General features: G+C 32.0%; 2 protein-coding genes across 2 annotated transcripts in view; one reads left to right on the top strand and one right to left on the bottom strand.

Moving 5' to 3' along the window:
* The window catches only part of LOC106101464 (calcium uniporter protein, mitochondrial), a 66,923-nt gene that overhangs the window by 1,314 nt on the left and 44,384 nt on the right, over positions 1-21,225 (top strand). Inside the window, exon 2 of the mRNA XM_013280706.1 lies at positions 1,045-1,153. Coding sequence (XP_013136160.1) covers positions 1,045-1,153 — 109 coding nt within the window. The remainder of the gene's footprint in view (positions 1-1,044; positions 1,154-21,225) is intronic.
* Positions 1,234-21,225, bottom strand: part of LOC106101453 — a 55,506-nt gene continuing 35,514 nt past the window's right edge. Inside the window, exons 3-4 of the mRNA XM_013280694.1 lie at positions 6,236-7,000; positions 1,234-5,982 (exon numbers count right to left, since the gene is read on the bottom strand). Coding sequence (XP_013136148.1) covers positions 1,419-5,982; positions 6,236-7,000 — 5,329 coding nt within the window. The 3' untranslated portion in view covers positions 1,234-1,418. The remainder of the gene's footprint in view (positions 5,983-6,235; positions 7,001-21,225) is intronic.

Raw genomic sequence — 21,225 nt, 5'->3', positions numbered from 1 at the left:
AGTACATATAAGAATATTTGGTATTTAGCAAACATGTTGAGTTGTAATTAAGGTGATTAGCTATTATTTCATCACACTATTTGATAATTAGTAGTTCGATACTGTTCCATACTTCAAAGAAATTGAATTTTAAAAACATGTATGTAGCAAAAAGACATAGGCTTCTGTCTTCTTGTTTGTTTTTCTCTAAATAAGAAGCATATATTGTTTCCATATATTATCATAGTTACTTTCTCTTACAATTGATAATCTAAACAAACAAATATACATGAATTGAATATATATAGGATTCTAATTCTAACTTTGTTTTAATATTCAAATCACATTGTATTGTTTTAGTTAGAGGACATTATTATTGATTGGTTTTCAATATTGCATAGTCCAAATAACAGATAAAGATGTGGGCACACTAGCATAAACGAAACTTGAGTTACTCATGTACTAAGTATTTTTGCAATTTGCCAATTCATGATTCAGCCAATGAAGCTTGTGTTCTTTACAAGGAAAAAATTCTTGATTAAGCTTCTCCTATGATATGTTTTATTTTCGTTTAAAACGTGTTTTTTCCTACATTTGTATACCTAACCTTTTAAGGAAAGTTCTTGTTAATTAAAATAAAAAAACTACATACCAATAAAAAACTAAAAAAAAAAATTTATATAGCAGCCTTAGTGTGATCACAGCTTTATTTTTCCATGCTTGAAAGGCATTCATCCCACGTCTTAGAGACTGTAATAGTACTCACGTAACGTTAATCTTATCGCTGATGCGATTATTATGTAACATAAGTGATAAATAATAATTGGTTCCTGATACAATCATGATTAATTGATAAATTTTCATTCATAAAATGTCTTCAAATTTCGATTCAAATAACTTCGTTGCACCTTTATTACACCTACAATATAACACGCTAAAGTTTAATATTCAGTTAGCGAAAGAAGCCTGGCAGGGTTCGATTTTATATTGTAATTTGAAGAAAATTAAATAAAAACAACCTACAAAAGCATTACATGTTTTTAATTTATATAATTTTGTTCACAGGAGTCGTGGTGCCGGCGCTGGCGACCCACACGGCGTTCTATCTTCACAAGCGCATGTGTCCACGGATCTAAAAATGCTCCTACAAAATTGGAACCAGAAAAATCTGAGGGTAAGGTTACTTTAGTTATGACAATGAAATACAGCATAAGTAACTATTCATTTATTAAAAACACTAAAGAAACCATCACCAAACTACATTGCATTATAGGACATTGTTCGATTGCTGCCCAGTATATTTGATATCCTAATAACATACATGAATAAGCTAAATACTTATAAGACCATGGTTAAATTTACAAGCAATAATTTAATAGCGTTCTTTGATTACAGATCACATTTAATATTTGCAACAGATTTAACAAAATTATATTAAATTACTTTAAAGACTTATTGCTATTTAAACTATCATAGCATGATTCTAAAACTTCAAATTCTTCGAACACCATTTCGCCAAATTTCCCTGTTGGTACATTCCTGTGGTCTAAATTTTCGTTAAGGTAATAGAATTTCTTTTCGAAACTATGTGCATCGTTTATATTCTGTTTGTCAGATTGTACCAGATTTTTTTGGTTTTCAGCTTCTTGTTCTGTATCGGTTTTGGAATTTTCGTTGTATGACGGCGAACGCATTGAGATTTCTTCTTTCTCTTCACTGACTTTACTTACTTGTGGCCTTAAGTTTAAGTTTATTTTCTTATCTTCGTTGTTATTATTTTCGAATGGCGTTTTAACGATTCCTTTATTGTAACTTTCTAAACGACAAATTTTGTTCTTAACTGAATTGTCTTCTTCGTGAACTAATGGGGGATCTTCTGTAGATCTCTGTTTTCTGTACTTTAGTCTAGGGTTTTGACTTTCATCGGTCCCCGTTAGTTCCAAACGACTGCTGCAACTGTTCGATTTAACGAGTTTAAATTTAAAACCCGGAAATCCTTCAGAACGCATGGCTTTTTCATAACTGTCTTGATTTATTTTTTCTTCTGTAATATTCAAGTTTTGCTTATCAGTTCCCATCTGTACGTGTCTATCAGCCACGAGACATGAACATTTTTCACCTTTGCACTTAGTTTGACAAGAGTAACAATCCCTGCTGCAGTTTTTCTGCAAACTTTTTATTTCATCCATTATAGCTCTGGTCATAGGACTAACAGATGATCCTGTTTTAGAATTTAAAACTTTCCCTCCATAATAGGTAATAGATGTTCCACAGTCTCTAATTTTTTTTAGAATGTCAGGGCTTACGTATTGACTTTCGCAACAAAAATCTTGACTCATAGAATCGCAAAGATATTCATCACTGGAGCTATATACGGTATCTTTTAGATTCTTTGTAGAATAGGGACTGTCTGCTTCGTATTCGTTATTAGAACTTAAATCACCGCTTGAGACACCACTTGAAAGACTCGCGTTGTCCCATTTTTTGTTTCCAAAGTTAGTATCAATTGTTAATTGTCGTGTTACTTTCTTTCTTCCACCAGTCTTACTTGTTTTATTTTCTTCGCTTAAATTTCTGTATGAAGTTGCCCGTCTTGTTAGTCTACTGTTTTCATTAACAAGCGGTGGATCTTGACTTACCGGTGATTTCATCTTTAAAGTATCTTCAAATAAATTCCGTACTTTCTTTACTGTATCTGGGTTAGGAAGTTCTTCTTCTATTATTTCTTTATTTACCCTTATGGGATGATAAAAGAAATGACGCTTAATTGCATTTTTTGATTTATCTATCTGTCCTGAGTTTTCATTTTTCTTCAAGAGTGATGAGGGTATTTTACAAGGGTCCAAGTTATTGTTTTTCTTAGGAGTAGGTTCCACCTTTGTTCTAACTGGTTCTATAATTACGATGTTGTTATTTACTAATAATTCTTGGAAGCTATAATCTTGTAAATATTGCAACAATCCGTCGAATTGTGCTTCTTTTCGGTAATTAGCAATCATACTATTTTTAAATAGTTCAGACTTCATTACTTTATATCGGACATGATCAAATTCGTCGCATCCTTTCTCGTAACCTTTTGCTTTTATAATGGTGGCTTGAGTTTTTTGGTTTTGGTCGTCTTCATTACTTAATTCCACTATTTCGATTTCAGGTGTGTCCCGACTAATGTCTTGTCCTTCTTTCGTAATTTGAATCGGTTTAGGTCTGTCGTAAATAGTTCCTTCGCACTCTTGTTTTATTTTCTGGATAGTCGGTTCTTCTATTTCAGAATCACTTTTGACCTTTTCTGTTTCCTCTTTCCATAATTGTAATTTTGTTTGACTTATTTTTTTAATACTGTCAACAATTTTGACACTTTCTAAAGATTTTATTATGCTTCCTACAGATATCTCTGGCACATATTTAGAATCATCTTTTTCTGGTTCCGGTACTTCGATTTTTGTCGGTACATTATTTTCTACCACACTTTTTTCATTTTCCGTTACCTCAGGTTTTAATTGATTTTCAGTCGGTTTTTCTATCATTTTTGACCAATAACTTTTAACGGAATTTATTTTTTCCTGGTATTCGAGATCTGTTTTTATAGCATTATGTAATTTTTCTTTGACTGTAAACTCATTTTTATAGTCATTCCTACTTTCGAAGCGGACATCTTTCTGTTCCGGTTTCTCATTACTGTTAGCTTTATCACTCGTGTTACCTATTTCACAATTGCTACTTTCAGTATTATTGTTAGATGATAAAACTTTGTTTTTTGAATCAACCACTCGTATTACTTGAGGTCGTGTCATTTTATTTGTAGCTTTAGTATAGGTTGATGTAAATGCACTATTATTACTGTCTTTGATTATCAATTTACTAGGAGGTTTATCGATTTTAACTTGCTCTATGACAGTTTGATGTGGTATTTCTTTCGTGAGTTTAGGAATTGTTTGTTTTACAACTTTGTTTAGTTTTATAGTAATAAATGGATCTTTTGGAATGTAGAAATTCGACGTGTCAATAGATCCTAACGAATTATGCTGTATTTCGTCTACTTTATCTTTTATACTTTCGTTTTGTGGCTTATTTGGCAAAATTTCAGTTGTGTGAGCTGTAGTATTCGTTTGCGTAAGATCTGGTACACTTATTGTTACTGGAGGATCAATGACTATAGTTTGATGACCACTAAGTGGCAATATAGTAATATTCGATTGTGCCGAAGTCTTAAATGATTGCACTCGCGATAAAAGAGAATTAGTTTTAGCTTCTTCAAGAGTTTTCGGTTTGACTTTTTCGGTTTCAATACAGTTCTGTAATGTTTTCTCTACAGTGTCTGGACTCGGAATTCGGATATTATCACTAGAAGGATCTCTCTGCCGTAACGAATAATGTTTTCTTATATTGGTCTTCTTGTTTTTCTCTAATACAGACTTATTGATGTTATCGTTTGACAAGGATTTCGATATTTTTATGTCAGGTCGTAATACCGAGCCTGAGAGCTTTAAACTTTCTGCTTTAGTAATAATTTTATTATTTCTTATTGTCCCTTCTATTTCATTGATTTCTCTTTCGTTTTGATGATGAACATCTGAATTGAAGTAATTTTCTTCTTGATCGTCAACGTTAGAACTTTCTATTGTTATTATAGATTTTAAATCATCATCTAGTTTTGCGAAGCTGTTAATTGTATTTGTTTGCTCATATTCCGGTACGTATATTGTTGTACTTGTTGCAAGTTGAGGAGATTGATTGTAGGATCTATTTAAATGACCGTATTGTTCAGTGCTCTTTGCAGCTAATATTTCTTTAAAATTGGTATGAGCTATTTCATAAGTGTTTTCACAAGGTATGTCTTCTTTGTCTTCTTCTCTCAATTGAGCGTCAATTCGTTCAGATTTTCTTAAACACTTACTTATATTAATATCAGGCAAGGAATAATATTGATTTTCTATTAGTGTGGTTACAAATGGTTCCGTAGTTATATTCCTGATAGATGTACAATTGTTTTTCTTATTTTTATTTTCTATGTATGTGTTGTTTATGTATATTTCGTTACTTGGACTTTTATCTTCTTTCTCTTTGAGTAAATCTTTCTTTATGTCAGCAAATGTCTTTTTCTGAACTTTTGTGTAAATGGGGTCTGGATCTGGGTTTCTTTGATGACTTGTATTAATATTGTGAGAATTTACTGAGTTGTCTTCTTTGAAATGTGTGTCACAATATTCATCTATTTTTTCAGCTAAGGAATTGGCTAAGTGCTCTAATTTTTGAGACTTATCAGTTGATGATGCTATGGAAATGGATATATACGATGTTATACTATCAGGTGGACTGGAGATTGTTCCGTCGTTCTCTGATATAACTGATTGTGTGTCAATTTCTTTATCTTTTAAATCCCTAGTATCATTTACAGCTACTTCATAAATATCTTGTAATGCGCTTTTATTACTTCTGATCGAAATTTCGTCGTACGAGTCGTCTTTCTCAAGTATCAACAATGAGTTATCTACGCATATTTCGCTCCGCCTTAAAATGTTTTCCCCACTATGAAATGGAGATTTATTCTTCGACCTTGCTTCTTCTATGCTTTCACTGTCGCGATCTTTGCTAGCAATGTAGGCTTCTTTATTGTTAATATTTACTGAAGTAATGGAGTGTTCAGTATCCGAATTTTCTTTGTAACTTCTTAGATGCTCTTCAAAGTTGTAGTGTTTTCGGACGTAGTTTGAATCTAAGCTATCTATCTCACTTGGGTTTCGCGAGTGCCCGATACTATCTTCGGAAAGATTAGTTTGTTTGGATTCTTCGATTAAATTTGGCCAACTGCCACCAATAGACTGCGATCGTCGACTTTCGTTCTGCGATACAGCGTCTTCTTTTACTGATCCTTCTTGGACTTTTTCGTCTTGAATATCGTCTACTTTCGATCTGTTTATGTCGCCGAAACAAGAAGCAGTGCTGTCTATGTAAATGCCTTCTAAAACTTCCTCCTTTGTTTGATATTTTGCACGACCAGGTAACCTGGAAAGAGTAAGAAAATATTAACTAATAAAATTTTCACTGAATTACAAACACGATAATATTTTATACCGTACTTTTAATGTTTTTTAGTATCTAATATTTACACAATAAGAAATAAAATCGAAATTAAGCAAAAAATATTAATCATAAAAGAAAAGATATTCTGGTAAAATGCCTATTTATTCAGTTATTTTTTTTAAATTCCCACTAATGTAAGTAAACGCTAATAAAGTGAGTGTATATAAATAGTTACCTGTCTTTAAAGCAAGGTTTATCGAACAAACGAGCGCGTGGTATTAGTTGTGACCTTTTATTTTTAGCGTGATTCTGTATTTGAAGATCCGTAAAAGTTTCCTCTCGTATTACAGCCAAGCTTCGACTTCGCCTTAAATTGGAGCCTTCGATTTCTTTATGCTTGCACAATCTGCCGTAACTTCCATTGAATTCTGTATCAGAGTTCGAGAAACGTTTCTGCAGGAGTTCTTCCGACGCTCGTGATCTTGTTAAATGTTGATAGAATTCGTCTTGGGGTAATTGAATTGGTAGTTTGTAGTATTCCGCTAGCTTGCTTTGATATTTTTCGTGTTTTTTATTTTTAATCTCACAATAATCCTTGTTTTTCTCCTTGTTCTTTGATTGCTTTTTCTTTTTAGGGCGTTCTTTTTGGCTGTTTCTGGAGTCGAGAGAGTTCCTCGGATTGTCGAACTCTAACGTTTCCGTAGGGTTCTCAAAGTACTGTATATCGGCGACGGTGTTTGCCGCGGGCTTATGCTCCTCTGAACTCGATTTCCTTTCGACGAGATCTCGAAGGCGGCTTCTTGTGGAGCTTGTATTGGAAGTGACGCTGTCGGGTCGTTTAATAGGGTAATCCAAATTAGACGTCGAACGCCTGAACAGACTGGTCTTGATCGACCCAAAGTCTGCGTCGTCTTGACAAGAAGCCGCTGAGAAATTCTGAGTCCTTATACGGTCTACGTGATTCTGGCTAGAATACGACGCGACCGAGTCCACCGAGTGCCTGGAAAATAAAAACATCATAGATTAGATAAAACGTTCCGCAGACAGGCCAACTAGATATAAGATTACACTGTTTACACGAGATATATCTTTGGTATTGATAGAGGAACCTTAGTCATGATTCTATGTTTTGGGAGTGTACATTTTAGCCTAAACTCTAAACAAACTGTAGAATATACCGTAAGGTGATCATAGATTCCGTAGTCAACGTCATTTCAATGTAAAGCGACGTAATCAGCGACAAAGCTGGCGATTCGCCAGAATCAAATTAGCGACGACTAACATCACGAAAAACTTGTTTCTTTTTTACTCAAAAATAAACTTCTAATTTTGTTATAGCCAGTATTTTTTTGTTTATTTTAATAAAATGGCATTGGTATTCAAATAACTTTATAGACTTCGTTAAAGCCAGTTAACGTCATTTCTTGTAAATTTTTAAGTAGTTTTAAAAGCCAGACATCTGCAACGATCGTTTGAAATGATGCCAAAATGGAGCAGTCGCAATGTTGAGACGGAATGACTTTTCACGCCACAAATATAAATAACGAAACAGTCTAGCCAGCAAAATATAAAGCCAGCTGTAATCGATATAGTGTACTGAGTCTATTGACACCAGAGAGCCGTTGGGTTCAGATCCAGCCGTAAAACTTTAAAATACTTGGGAAAGCGAAGAATCAGTTGTTAGTTTCGCAGGGTACCTCACCCATGGCGCGACGAACAAACAATTATTTATTCATAAATGTGTTTTAAAATGTATTGACTGCATATAAATAGATTTTGTATTGATTTATTTGTCAACCTATGCTGTAGGACTGAAATCGAGAAACGACTTTTAATCCAGAACTGAAATAAGATGTTAATTATTGAATATTTAGTTGTAATGTTTACATTGTTAATGTTTTAATACTGACTTCTTAAAAAATAGTCTCCTTTGTACGGTATTATTTGTCTTTTGTTGTTAAAGAATTACGCAGAAAGGCGATAAAGTTTTTTCACGAATGAGGTATGCTGTAAAAGGGTTGCTCCCACAAAGACGCAGCGGTCGTAAGGTTTATAAATATTCATGGTTCCCGATTTGGTTGCCAGCTACGCAGGCTTTTTTCAAGATTTTTCCTCGAATAAGGAAATCCCTAATTTTGTAAATACATTACTGCACTTCTGGAATTGTTGCCATATGTGCCTAAATGTAAGGTACATTTACACACAAGGATACATTTTATTGTTATTTAAATATTAAAATGCCAGTTTCATACGAAAAAAATCATATTTTCGCTAAGCTTTCATGAGACGTTGTTACGCAACGTACCCCCAAACAAAATCAAATATGGTGATAGCTACTTGCATACTATACACTGGCATGGCAGTTAGCGTTTTCATATGCCTGTAGCATGTACGTTCCACTAGCTTACAGGCTATTGTGTCAGCTACGGTATTCCCGTCCTAATTCTTGTTTAGACTCTTAATTCGATAAGTAGAGTCTGTCTATTATCTCGTAAAGTAAGTGATTTCTAAAGTAGTTGAAGGTAATTTGGCGTTGGGTCTTTCAACACCGGGGGTGGAAAATAAATATTTAATATTTCCATCTGTATTTTGCATATCTGTTATGGTAATTTTTATGATGGTGATTCATAAGATACATTATACGTCAAAAAGCGTATAATTTGAAGCCATTACCCTTAATTCGCTCTGTATGTTGTTATTTTGACCCAATTATTGGTAAAGTTTTTAAATCTTTCTTAAAATTCTGTTGAAAGCATGAAAGTCTATTCAGTATATCTGTATCTGTATACATTAAAGTAAGCTGATTTTAAAAACAAAAATTTTAATTGAATATTTTAATATAAAATTACTTTTTTTTAAAGAAAAAGAGCTGAAATATTTCGGAGTCTGAAATTTAATTGCAGCTAAATAAAATTGTAGACGAAGAGTTAATCAGCATAATTTCAGAGTTCAAGAGCGTGATAAGTGGTACGGCCGTCTCTGATGAATTAATTTGATTTTGAATTTAATTTTGCCGTTGCTCGATTCTAATCATCCTAGTTGAAGTAGGCACTTGTAAATGCTCTACCTGCTCCAAATATTAATTGCTTTTAATTTACTACTTCAATTTAAAAGATATTAAAATCCTACAACTTTGCAAGTAACATAATTATCACATTAATCAATCATTAATTTTGTTTGACATTCGTATAATTTGTTCAAACCATATGCGGTCCCTTAAGTATGCAAATTATAACATAAATGTCTACTTATTACATAATTATTACTACCTATATAAACATCTGTTGTATTTCAAATATTATGTTAAAAAAAAAAAATTATAAAAAGGAAGAGACAAAGAGGAAAACACATTTGTAAAATAATTGAGATATAAATCCAGATGTCATATAAACCAATATGGCATCTGCGCTTACATTCCCTTCGCAGTTCTGAAAGAAATTAAATAAATGTTTGCGAGTTTTGCCTTATGAGACACGAGAACAAAGTTTATTGCGAGACTGGAGGAGACTTTAGTGGAATGAAATATAATGCCAAAGCAATCTTATATGTCTAATAACAGAATGTAACGTTATTGCATTAAAAGTATAAGCAAATACTAGCAAGTATTGAATCTATGATTTTATTTTTAATTTAACATTTTATATCATGGTTACTTTCTAATATAAAAACGATACTACCAACATTTATTTTAAGGCAAGATATTTTGTTAAAGCCATGTGAACGAATTTTCAGTTAATGAAAAAATATTACGCTTAATTTTAGACGTTTATGCTACCAATTGTAACATTCAGAAATCTAAATATTCTCTGCATGCGACTTTATAAACGAACTAATACGATTCACAAGTACGTGTGCAAATTCTCTCACCAGTTTATTGGCTAAATTGTTTTTGAAGGATTTCACCGCTCAGAACACGTTCAATTGCTTTACCTATGATAAATTATCATTTGTTTCTTATTTCAATAGGTTGTTAAATAACTAATTTTATTATTGTATAGTCTTTTGACACTTATGTAGGAATGGCTTAGCTATTGTCTTTAGAAAAACGTCCAACTTTACCTTAATGTAAACTAAACATAAGAAAATTGTCTGCACCCGTAATACCGATAAAATTTTGTGAGGTAGTTAACATAGAATAAACAGTAATTGTTTTAAAAAAACATTACAAATCATTATCATCTTCCTCCTTATCCTACTCCCTTACGATCGGTGCAACAGGTTTTTGTCGCCCAGATAACTCTATCATACGTCATCCAGTCATCACTCCCTTTTGGATCATGTCAAATTTCACGCAATGCATTCATCTCTTTCTAGGTTTACCTGTCCCGGTGTACCACACTTCTAACTAACGTTATCCTTGTAACATGCGATTCATCCCTGCCCATGCCCATACCATGCCAACCTTTGATTTAAGTTCTCTACCACAGGGGCTTCCTCTAATATACTCATTTCGTATCTTATCCTTTCGTGTGTCCAAGTCTGTTATAATTCATGCACAGAAAACTGTCAGATGAAGAAAACTTTATACAAGGCCCGTATACATACAAATATAAGGCTTTTCATAGCGTTGGAAACTTTCACGTACACAAAGTTATGAATGATACGTTTCAGCGTCTAGTTCTTAACAACTATTATTAAGTGTTTCTCTAAGTAATATCCATTCCGCTTGCTTTTGTTGGAGATATCGTTTTCACTATGTAACAAATTGTGCTTTACAAGATTTTGTATAGAGGAAAATAAGATTTCGAATAATGTAATGTTTTTATATTAATTTTATTTATTACCTGTTAACAAAATAAAACAAAACAAAACATCGAATTTTGCTTACTACGATGAAACATTTATAAGTTCGTGTTACACGAGCGATGTCATTTCAATTCCAATGTATCATATTGTTCTCATTGCATGCATTATTTAACAATGGTAAGTGCATGTCTGTGCAACCTAAAACCAGGACGCATTCCAGACGGTAATATGCGATATCCATCAGTTTTCGTGTTGGAGTATACGTTTTATTTTATTAAAACTAAGATTAATTGAAATAACCAAAGCCAGACACACCTATAAAACTTAATACCAGTTAAGACTTTTAGGGTAATAATTTAAACAGGAGTATTTTACTTATTTAAGTCCGACAAGAGCAATCCATTTACTTATCTAATGCTCGTCAAGAACATATATTTTTATGAGATTTCAAATATTAGTTATTTATGTAAATATTCGTTGTTATCGGCTTATACTTTTTATATTAATTAATTCATAAATTTATACAATTAAGTTGAAGCATTTCAAACACTTTTCGTGACTGAAGTTTTCGTGACCCGTTTGAAAGCTTTTGACGGTCCGTTTAGTTCAATGCGAGCAAATGATTTGTCGTTTTTAGGCGGGGTTAATTATACGAATTCTTTTAGTTATGTTTACTCAGTAGAGTTACTTTAGTTTCATTGTAACCTTTTTTGTTTTTAATATTGTATACATCTTAGATAGATAGATAAAGCCTTTATTCGCTGACATTTTACAATATTTACAACTTATTAAAAAGAGTATAAATAGTTAAAGTTAAATATATCTTTTTTTAATGACTTATATATATACATTTTCATTTTCCAACACCCAGTTGCGTGTCAGGTTGTCCTTCGACATAGGCCTCCCCTAGTTTCTTCCACGTCTCTTTATCGCGCGCTAATCGTCTCCATCCCTTCGGTAGGTCTTTTCATCTTTTTATTTGTCTTATATGTACATCTTACTATTACATAAATGCGAAAGTTTAGATGGACGGATGGATGTTTGTTAGAGAGTTTGTAACCTAAACAGCTGAACGGATCTCAATGAAATTTGGCTCAGATGTAGAGCGTAGTTTGAAAGAAAACATAGGCTTATATGTTTTGTTTTTTTTTATTATTTCACGCGGACGGCGTCGCGGGTAAAAACTAGTAAATCATAATCTATCTTCAGTTCTTTCTCATTTTATCTTTATTACGTCTACTATTATTCACCAACTCAAAATACTCAGTGTAACAGCTGCCAATTCTTAATGTACTTCACAGAGTATGAAAAGATTTATAACATGTAGTGTAATTGAAATAATACATCAATGATGTTCATTGTAATGTATGTGAGTATCCTCGGCCAAAGTATAATAAATCTTTAACTAGTTCATAAATCTTTTTCTCTAATTGTACTATACACTATGCAGATTCAATAATTCCTCTCAATGATGGAGTATCAAAGATATTTACATTCATCACCTTTGATTATCTGTACTAATATTATTAAGTAGAAAGATTTTTGTATGTATTGAAATAACATTAAAACTATTTGGCCGATGACAAAAATTCTTTTATCAATGTTAATCTGTTTTATAACTAAGTAACACGAGTACGAGTTAAAATAAAAAAAATACTAGTATTTGATAGTTTAATGTCATTAAGCGCAATTTTCTTGTTCACTTTTCTTTCTAATAACTAGTTTTTTGGCTCCTATTTAGAGATCAACTGTAGTCATCGTTAAATATAGAATGTCGTAACATCTGATATTTTGAGAAATATAAACGTGTGTTTTGTAAACAATTTGAACAATCAACGTCGTGTGTGGTTAGATTTTATGTGTGTTATTTAATAATTTTTTCATGTTCATTACGGTATATGTATGAGAGATGTTTTTAACGAGATACAAATTTTACTCTTCCGTTACATTGCTTAGCTTCTAATGAATGTTAATTTCAAAATCAATTAGTTTTAATTCGTGTTTAAATTCCGTGTATAACCAAAAATGTGATAGAATTAACTATAGAATTTGATAATTATAAGTGACAAATGTAAAAAAACTGGATATACATAGGTCGACGCACATTAATTTCAACCGATTTAATATTTTATGAACGAAAACAAAATCAGAAGTGTTGAAATCCATGTAAAAGAATATAGCAAAAGTCTAGACTAGACGAAAGCGTTAATAAAAAGCCGCTTTATTTCAATAATATTTTTGGTTACGTTTTCTTCGGTGCGAATTATTATGTAAGCATCCAAAGTTATAAAAAGTGCACTTCTTAAATATGATAATAAAACTCTTGGCAGAGACAAATGAAATTTCATTTGAAGTTTAATTGCGTTTTTTGTTCTAAATGTCTTTATTGGAAGGCTCACGCAATAATGAAGACTTTAATTTTCTTGCCTTCTGTTTGAACTGGAATCGTTAGAATTGAAATTAATTGAGTTTGTTCATTGTATAAAACGAGTTTGATCGAATTGCTGTTTCGATATCGGTTGAAAACTGTACAGAGTATTTTTTTAATTTAATCAAAGATTTAATTTGCCTCTACAATATACATGTTAAAAAAATATTGCAATTTTAAATTCTCAGAAAAAATGCTAACAACTGTTGTAGTGTTCGAAGCAGTTTAATTAATCAGATTATTAGTCTTTAATATCTGAGTGAGATACAATTTCGCGTAAACGTCTTAGTAAAGCGTGCGTGACCGCGCGTGTTGGGAAGTGATTATTCTTTCACGACCATATCCGCGGCGACCGCTTTCTTCCGGCCTTGACACCCCAGTTGCGATCTCAGCGTGCTATTCAATTATAAATGTATGTAAGTATATGCCGTGCAACCTTCGACTTGCATTTCCAAGCCTGTTATCAAAGATTTAATTGTTATGTACAATCTACTCGTTTTATAAGTCTATAGCGTGGCCAGTTGGATAATTATCCGATATTAAAAAAAATAATAGGATATTAAATATACTACTATATCATCGTTTCATTTATTTGTGAAATGTACTATATCGTTACACGGTTTTTAAATTGTTTGTTTATTAATTCTTATCGTGAGCGTATTTTGAGCAGTATTTTACCTTAACGTACTAGTTTACGAAAGTAAGTTAATTACAGATGTTTCTATTTTAATAAACATTTAACGTTACTGATTTTATAACGATTTGTCGATTTTAATGCGCAAATTTTCCGTTGTATTGGTTCCAGAAGCGAGCTGAACAATTTATTTTTAACGAGACGAGATTTTATAGCATCGGCAAATCTATTGACATTCGCTAGAGAAATCGCTTGCTGAAGAACTCTGGAATAAAGTTACCTTTTATCATTTTCAGACTTCAATTTAGTTTTCACTTTTGATTTAATTTTTCCATGTCGGAATTTAACATTCAATTGTTACTATTTCTCAATTGAGTGTAGCTATATTTGATTTGTCATTTTGCCAAGATTGAATGATTTTTAAAGAATATCCACTATCAAAAGTACAATGAACTCTATATCACAACAGAAAGTAAGTCTGTAAAAACTGAATTTGAATCGATTTGTTTATTGTTTGTCTGCTACGAATCACTTTGGACAAACAAAAATACTAAGCTACTACAATACGAGTATTACATTAATAGGAAATGTAATTTTACTATCAATGTGGACTGGATACTAACTATACTATCCGGAGCCTTTAAGTGGCCATCAAGAATTTGTAATGAGTAGATACCTTGTATGATAGAGTAGTACACGAGCATGTTATAACGAAAGTATTTTGTAAAGTATCAAAGATAAATATACAAATGTATATCATAGCAACAATCTGGCGCTATCGAGTTTCGAGCTAGCAGAATGTGCCAAGATGTTTGCCGCGTATCGTGCAATTGTCATTTCACATTGTCGTCCAACTGTGCAGAAAGTTGTCATAAAGCCAGATGTCTAACATTTCAATACAGTTAATGAAAACCGCTGCTGCTTGTAGCGATATTGCTTCGCTAACTTTGAGAGAATACCGTACAGACAAGTATTACAAGTTAAGGAATGCAATATCGAAAATTCAATTTTCTGCATAAATTTATCTCATTCTTATGACCCTCCGACAATAACAAATTATTATAAAATTGTTGTTTTAGAGATTTCTTGGTGAACAATTACTATTGTTGCTACTACACAGTTAATAAACTTAAAAATATCAAAATAATAGTAAAAGTTACTGTTTTCTTTTAAACTGTAGCAATACTGTATTAAAATAACATGAAATTAGAAGTTTGTTCATTTAAAATAAGCTTCTAGTATTTCTGTTAGAGTAAGTTCTTACAGAGCTGGTTTTAAGAAGCAATAAAGTAACTTAGAGTTGCCGCCCGTGAGAAAACTACTTATAAAGTTAAGTAACTATATTTATGTCTTTGTACTTTAAAACAAAACTTTGTAGACTGTCACTTAAATTTACGAACACGTAGCTTAGAGAAAATCCAACAGGTTTCAGTCACTGGATAGATTAGGAATTATAACGCCATTCAAGTATTTTTTTAAACAAGCAGAACTTAAAAAATAATATTAAAATATGATGATATGAAATATGATATGTGATGTGGTAGTGTGAAAAAAATCACTTCAGTCATCCCGTGAACATGGCAGATGCAACTGTGCCGAAATATCAGGAGCTAAAACAACCTAATCGTGGTAAGAATCCCGTATCTTACAAACATTATATTAAAATATGGCTTAATGAAATTCATCCTCAAACCGTTAACATTACGTACTAGCATTAATTGCTTCCTTCTCGGCCTATGGTTTTACACGAAGGCAGAAAACATGTAAACAATGCAGTACACGTAAACTGAGATAGACTGTAGTGTTCAAACAGTAATTGTACCGCATTTTCTATTGCTCTACATTATACCCTCGTGTGAAACTGGTGTAAGTGTCTCGTTTCAAAGTGGCTTTTAATATTAACGCGGGTGGATTAGAAATAATTAACAGCCGCTACCGATGGCATAACTCCACGGTAATGATATAGTTATTTCTCGACTTTCGACATCGCAAAGAGATCGTGTTTTATGCAATAGTTTACATGTTCGTAACATGTTTTAATTACGAAATACAAATGTGTACAGGTGTGGTGGTTGGTATTGCTAATAAAAATTAGTGGTAATTGTTAGTGTGACAATGCTACTCAGAATGCGATAAGAGGTTAATTGATTACGGAAAAGCGTTACTGAAACGTTATTTCGTTGATTATGCTAAATATATTGATTAATCGTTAAATCGTTAAATTAGGTATGCTGTGACTTAAGTGATTATGAGTTAATTCCTTTGACTGCTTATTTATAATATGTTATAGAAAGGTAGACTATGTGTTTCGATCACAATTTTCAAGTACAAAAAGATTCAAAAAAAAAAATGTAAAAATAAAATGAATCCCCTATATTTTTATTGATTTAAAACTAAGTAAACCACACGTATAATGCACCAGTAGCAGAAAGTAAATTACTATCTACGAGAAATTTGTAAAGGAAAGATATTGCAGGCATAGAACGGTGTAAGCATGACTTTCTATATTTGAGACATAATCGCAACGTGACAGACACACTATCAATCTTCGTGTTCCAATATATTTTCAATGTTCATCAACTAATAACAAAACCGAAGTTAATCATCTACTTTTATTAATGCGTAATCGATTTTTTTAATTACATTCGATAGCCGAGAAATTGATGTTTAGTTCGATTTTGCAGGCGTGAAAGTGTGACCGCGTTTCGGAAATTTATTCCCAATTTAAATAGTGCTGCGTCAAAAATGCGGGTAGACATAAGATTATGGACCGATATAAAAGTATGCAAATGTCCTTATATTTCGTAATACAGCACCATTTCATGTGTATTGCCGGCAGGGTGTGTTATGGTTTTTTTTTAAACCTCAATAAGGTTTTATGTTTACGTTATTACATCTTTAACAGTCACTGACTCCCATAACAATTGCATACATAGAAAATGTCCTCATGTTCCTTTTTTATTATACCCTACGTATACTAAATATAAATTGTTATCCTCTATTTATTGGTTGACTGGAAATCAACTTCTTTACGAAAATCGGAGGATTGATTAGGCTTTTTTAAAAAAATTGACATTGAAACATTTTTTTCCTGACGATATTCAAAACATCGAAACAAAAGAAGTGAACCGTGAAATTTCGTGACCTTTTTTTAAGATAAAAAAAGTAGTAAAAAAGCTAACTGCTATTAAATTACATCTGAGTGACACTACTAATAATGGTATGGAAAGTTTTCGGGTGTTTTGAAATTCGTCTTTTAGGAAATCTTTTAGGTTATAAGAACCAAGTATCTTTGTATAGCTTTAAAAAGTCCTGCATATATTACTATTTTTTTTATTATAGATTCACGTATTTTGTAATATCAAAAATCATTCGAAATGCTCATGTACCGTTAAATTTTAATTAACCGGATCGACGAGTTTATTTATTGAATTTCGATTGTCGCGCAAGCTCACCGCGCTGTGAAGGCTGGCCTTAAGTATTATGCAAGGTTTGTATTTTTTCATTTACGATAATGTTATTGTTAAGAAATAAGGGCATTATAGTAACTAAAAGGTATGTATGACCTGTGTTTGAAAATAATAAATTCGATCAAGGAAGAAATTATTTGAAAGCTTGCAGCTTATATTACAAAATATTTTTAATAGTTTAGACTATGTTAAGTCCAGATAATATTTCTTATCTCTGTTTATGCAGGTTAGATTAAAAGACTCGTGAGAATATTGATAGCTTTAACATGATGTTAGGTGGACTGAGTCATCGTTGCAAATGAAGATGGTAATTGACTACGACACGATTTACTTCAGCAATGTCATTGGATGACCTTGAGATGTATTATAATTGTTTGGTTATGAATTTTCTGACAATACCCTGATCACTACGATTACTTTTGTATAGATTTTCGCCGTTTTATTTCCTCGTAAATGCGGTTTTTCAAGTTTTAACAAAAGTACGATTTGATAAAAAGTTTTATTGTAAGGAAGTGTTTAGATTGACTATTGATAAAACCAGGTTCTAAAACTTCGATACAAAAGGCTAAAGAATAAAAGAAGTTGTGTTTTTATGTTCTCATTCCGTATGAATTTCAGACCATTCAATGGCAGTTTTTGATGCAATATTTTAAGATTACTTGTAACTTTGAGTTCTTGAAGTCTTGCAAATATGCTATTATTTCTTTATGAGCAATTTGTGTTTGTACATCACTTAGCGAAAGCGTGATGCAAGCAAGGTTATGTTTAAAATTGTAAGGAATCGATAGTCACGTTTCTCCAAGTGCTAATAAAAATTTAAAATATCTGCGGCATGAACTAATTTTAAGTAGTCGATAAAATTTGAACACTTTGTCGTTTTAAATTTATTTTTTTAATTACGTCTCCACTTACAAAATATAACCTTGTCAATGTAAAAAGGGATAAGGGCAAGTGGATGAATGTAAAAAAGATACTATTTTTAATAAATTTAATGTATATGTCAAAGTGGCTTTCTATTGAGCAAGAAATTTACGCTTTTTCTTCAATAGTGTTGGCTCTACACGTACCATTTTGACAAATTACCCGTTTATATTGTTGTGCAGAAATGCGCCGTTTTACGTCAGTTTTACGATGTTAATGATAATTCCGTTTTATCTTTGTTACTCTCGAGGAAACGGGACGCTGTACTTTGTTATGTTTAGTACATAAAGATTATTTTCTCGTACTTTCTTATGTTAAATAAGAAACTGCTGACCCACTTGATAATGAAAATATTATGTTTTAATAAGTACTTGGTAATGTTTGCAACGTTTTCTACTCTAGATAAAATATTAGGACAACAAAATGTTTCGAACCTTCTCGAATGTTTATTTTGTCGTCAAAACGGATGAAGTAACAATATTTAGTCATTAAACTTAACTGTTTTTATGCAAAAATGTTTTTTTTTTTCATTCTAATCTAATTGTGGCGTTGAATCATTTCAATTTTATCTTCATAGATAAGTAGAATTCTAAACATTCGAGTAGTCATTGAGCTGGAAAGTGAGGGTTTCAACGCGAATCATTTTCCAATGGAAGCTTTTATCAATTCACTGGACTGAATAATACAAAAACATCAGACGAATTGATGATCTTCTCTTTTGGGACGTCGGTTAAAATACTCAATACTGCTCATCGCCTAAAATGTCGTATGCAATTTCTTAGCCATATACATAAATATATTGTTATAATATACATTTTTTACCGTTATATATTCGTCGTGAAAGAAGAGGGGTATGTAATTTTTTTTTTAATTTCGATTCTTTATTAAATGTTTTAATCAGAGGATGAGTTCGATTGCGATGAATGATTGCATTTATTTAAAAAGTTTTAGTAATAAATAAAAATTGAAGAATCTTCTTTGAGAATATTGGCCGTAGTTGCAAAATCTAGATATTTAATATATGGATTCTACGAGCTGCTTTGCATCCGGAAACGCGACAGATGGGGAGCAAACTCCAACAACCCGTCTTATGTAACACCTTGATGCAATCTTGCCTCTAACTTTAATATTAAATATCTACTCGTAAAATCTATAACTCTATGTTTTGAACACGTTTGTGTTCATAACACTGTTTATTATTTTATTAAAAAAAAATAATTCAGACTTACTGCCACACTCACAGTGGTTAAATTGGCTACGGTGCAGTTCTTCATTTGGGTTCAGAGTGACGGTTAAAGCTTGTTACAGTAATGACCGGTTTTCTAGCCAATTTTAACCATTCGTTAATGTTTTAGGGTCGATAACTTCATGAAATACGTTTCCAAACTACGTAAGTTGAGTTTTACTTCGTTTATTGATAAAATAAATGGCCACTTCAGCAACCCAGCATAAGTAGGGACAGGATTGAAAGAAAATTTAATTCAGTTTTAAAATTTTCAAATAATTTTTAATATACATTAAATTTACTACGCCTCCTAAAATGTTTCGCTCATCGTACCTGTGAGCAAGTGGCACTTTTTAATTACAGCCACAGTATTAAAGTCCGTCAAGGTTTTTATAAAAAAGTTTCGCATTAACCGTCAGAGGTATTTTACATTTTAAAATACTTTTAATACTCTAGAGACATATTTATATCTTTAAGTATCCTTTTTGTTTACATTTTCCTGCAATGCAGAGTTTATTCATTTTCTTTTAAAAGTACATTATAAATATTTTCAAGCCTAACTGTTGCTAGCGACTTTGTCCACGTAAAATTAAAAAGTATAGCCTACGTTAATCAGCGATAACGTGGTTTTTTTAATGGTGGAACATTTTTGGAAATCGGTCCAGTATTGAGTTATTTAAATACATACAAAAATCAAAAAATATTTTTTTTCTCTTCATGATATTAGTATAGTATAGTACTATTACTATCTATATATAAATTTATTTTTTTATTATGATTTTTTTCTTTTAGTTCAAGTTGTCGCGTAAATATCGTACGAAATCGAATGATAATTCGAGACTGCTGGACATTACATAACAGAATAGAATTGAATTTTCTAGCTCACAGCGAAGTAATACTGGAAGTGCACGTTGGGTAGTTGAAAGGAAAATTGCAAAAAATGTTTTTACAGCAGAGCAATCGTTTAAATAGAGCTTTTTCCATATTTTCCGAAATCCTATTTAATTACGTCTTTCCAAAGTTTAAAAGTATTTAATGGTATTACTAAATTTTGATACGAAAATGCACAGTTTATGACTACGTCTTTTCTTATTCTATTTTATTCCATAAATGCGTATCATATTTGAGATATGATATCGTTATCATTTGTATTCTAAAATCTCCATATCAAAAGAGATAGAGGTTGAGAGAAATCGACATTGTTAAAAAAGATTTGCGTTAAAACATAAGGCCTACGCGTGTTCGTATAACGCCATTATCGGGATTTTCTTTGACAAGAAAACATTTGTTATTAAATTGTTCGGATCCTTTTTTTATTTATAGGCAATCATTATAGGCTTCATGTTTCAAGGTCAGTGAGGCCTGTTGTCGTAAATAGGTTATGTTTAAGCTTTGAGATGGAAGGGGCAATATTTATTACACACTAAAAAAGAACAAACATAACAATTATTTAGCGATTCGACCGACACCTGGGTATTAATGAACTGGAGCTAGACCTAACAATGAAAGTCAATTTCGACGTCAGTTATATACAATGACGATCTTCTATTTTTGTTTCAATTCTTCTATGAAGTGTGGGCCTAATGGGGTTGGAGGTTTCTGTTGTAATGTGGGTCACAGCCTCAAAGATAAAAGTTTTAATTATTCACCGATAAAGTCCACTTTGAATGATTATTGTGAAAATCTAGTTTCTCTATTTCTTGCTGGTGTTTTGTAAGCGAGCGTTCGCACGGACGCGAAAACGCTAGGCGGTAACTATGTGTCAAAATAGAACGTATGGGATTGTATGAAGCTGTTCATA

This window comes from Papilio polytes, unplaced genomic scaffold (assembly GCF_000836215.1).
Source record: "Papilio polytes unplaced genomic scaffold, Ppol_1.0 DF824303.1, whole genome shotgun sequence".
Lineage (NCBI taxonomy): Eukaryota > Metazoa > Arthropoda > Insecta > Lepidoptera > Papilionidae > Papilio > Papilio polytes.
This window is presented reverse-complemented; position numbering and strand designations above follow the sequence as displayed.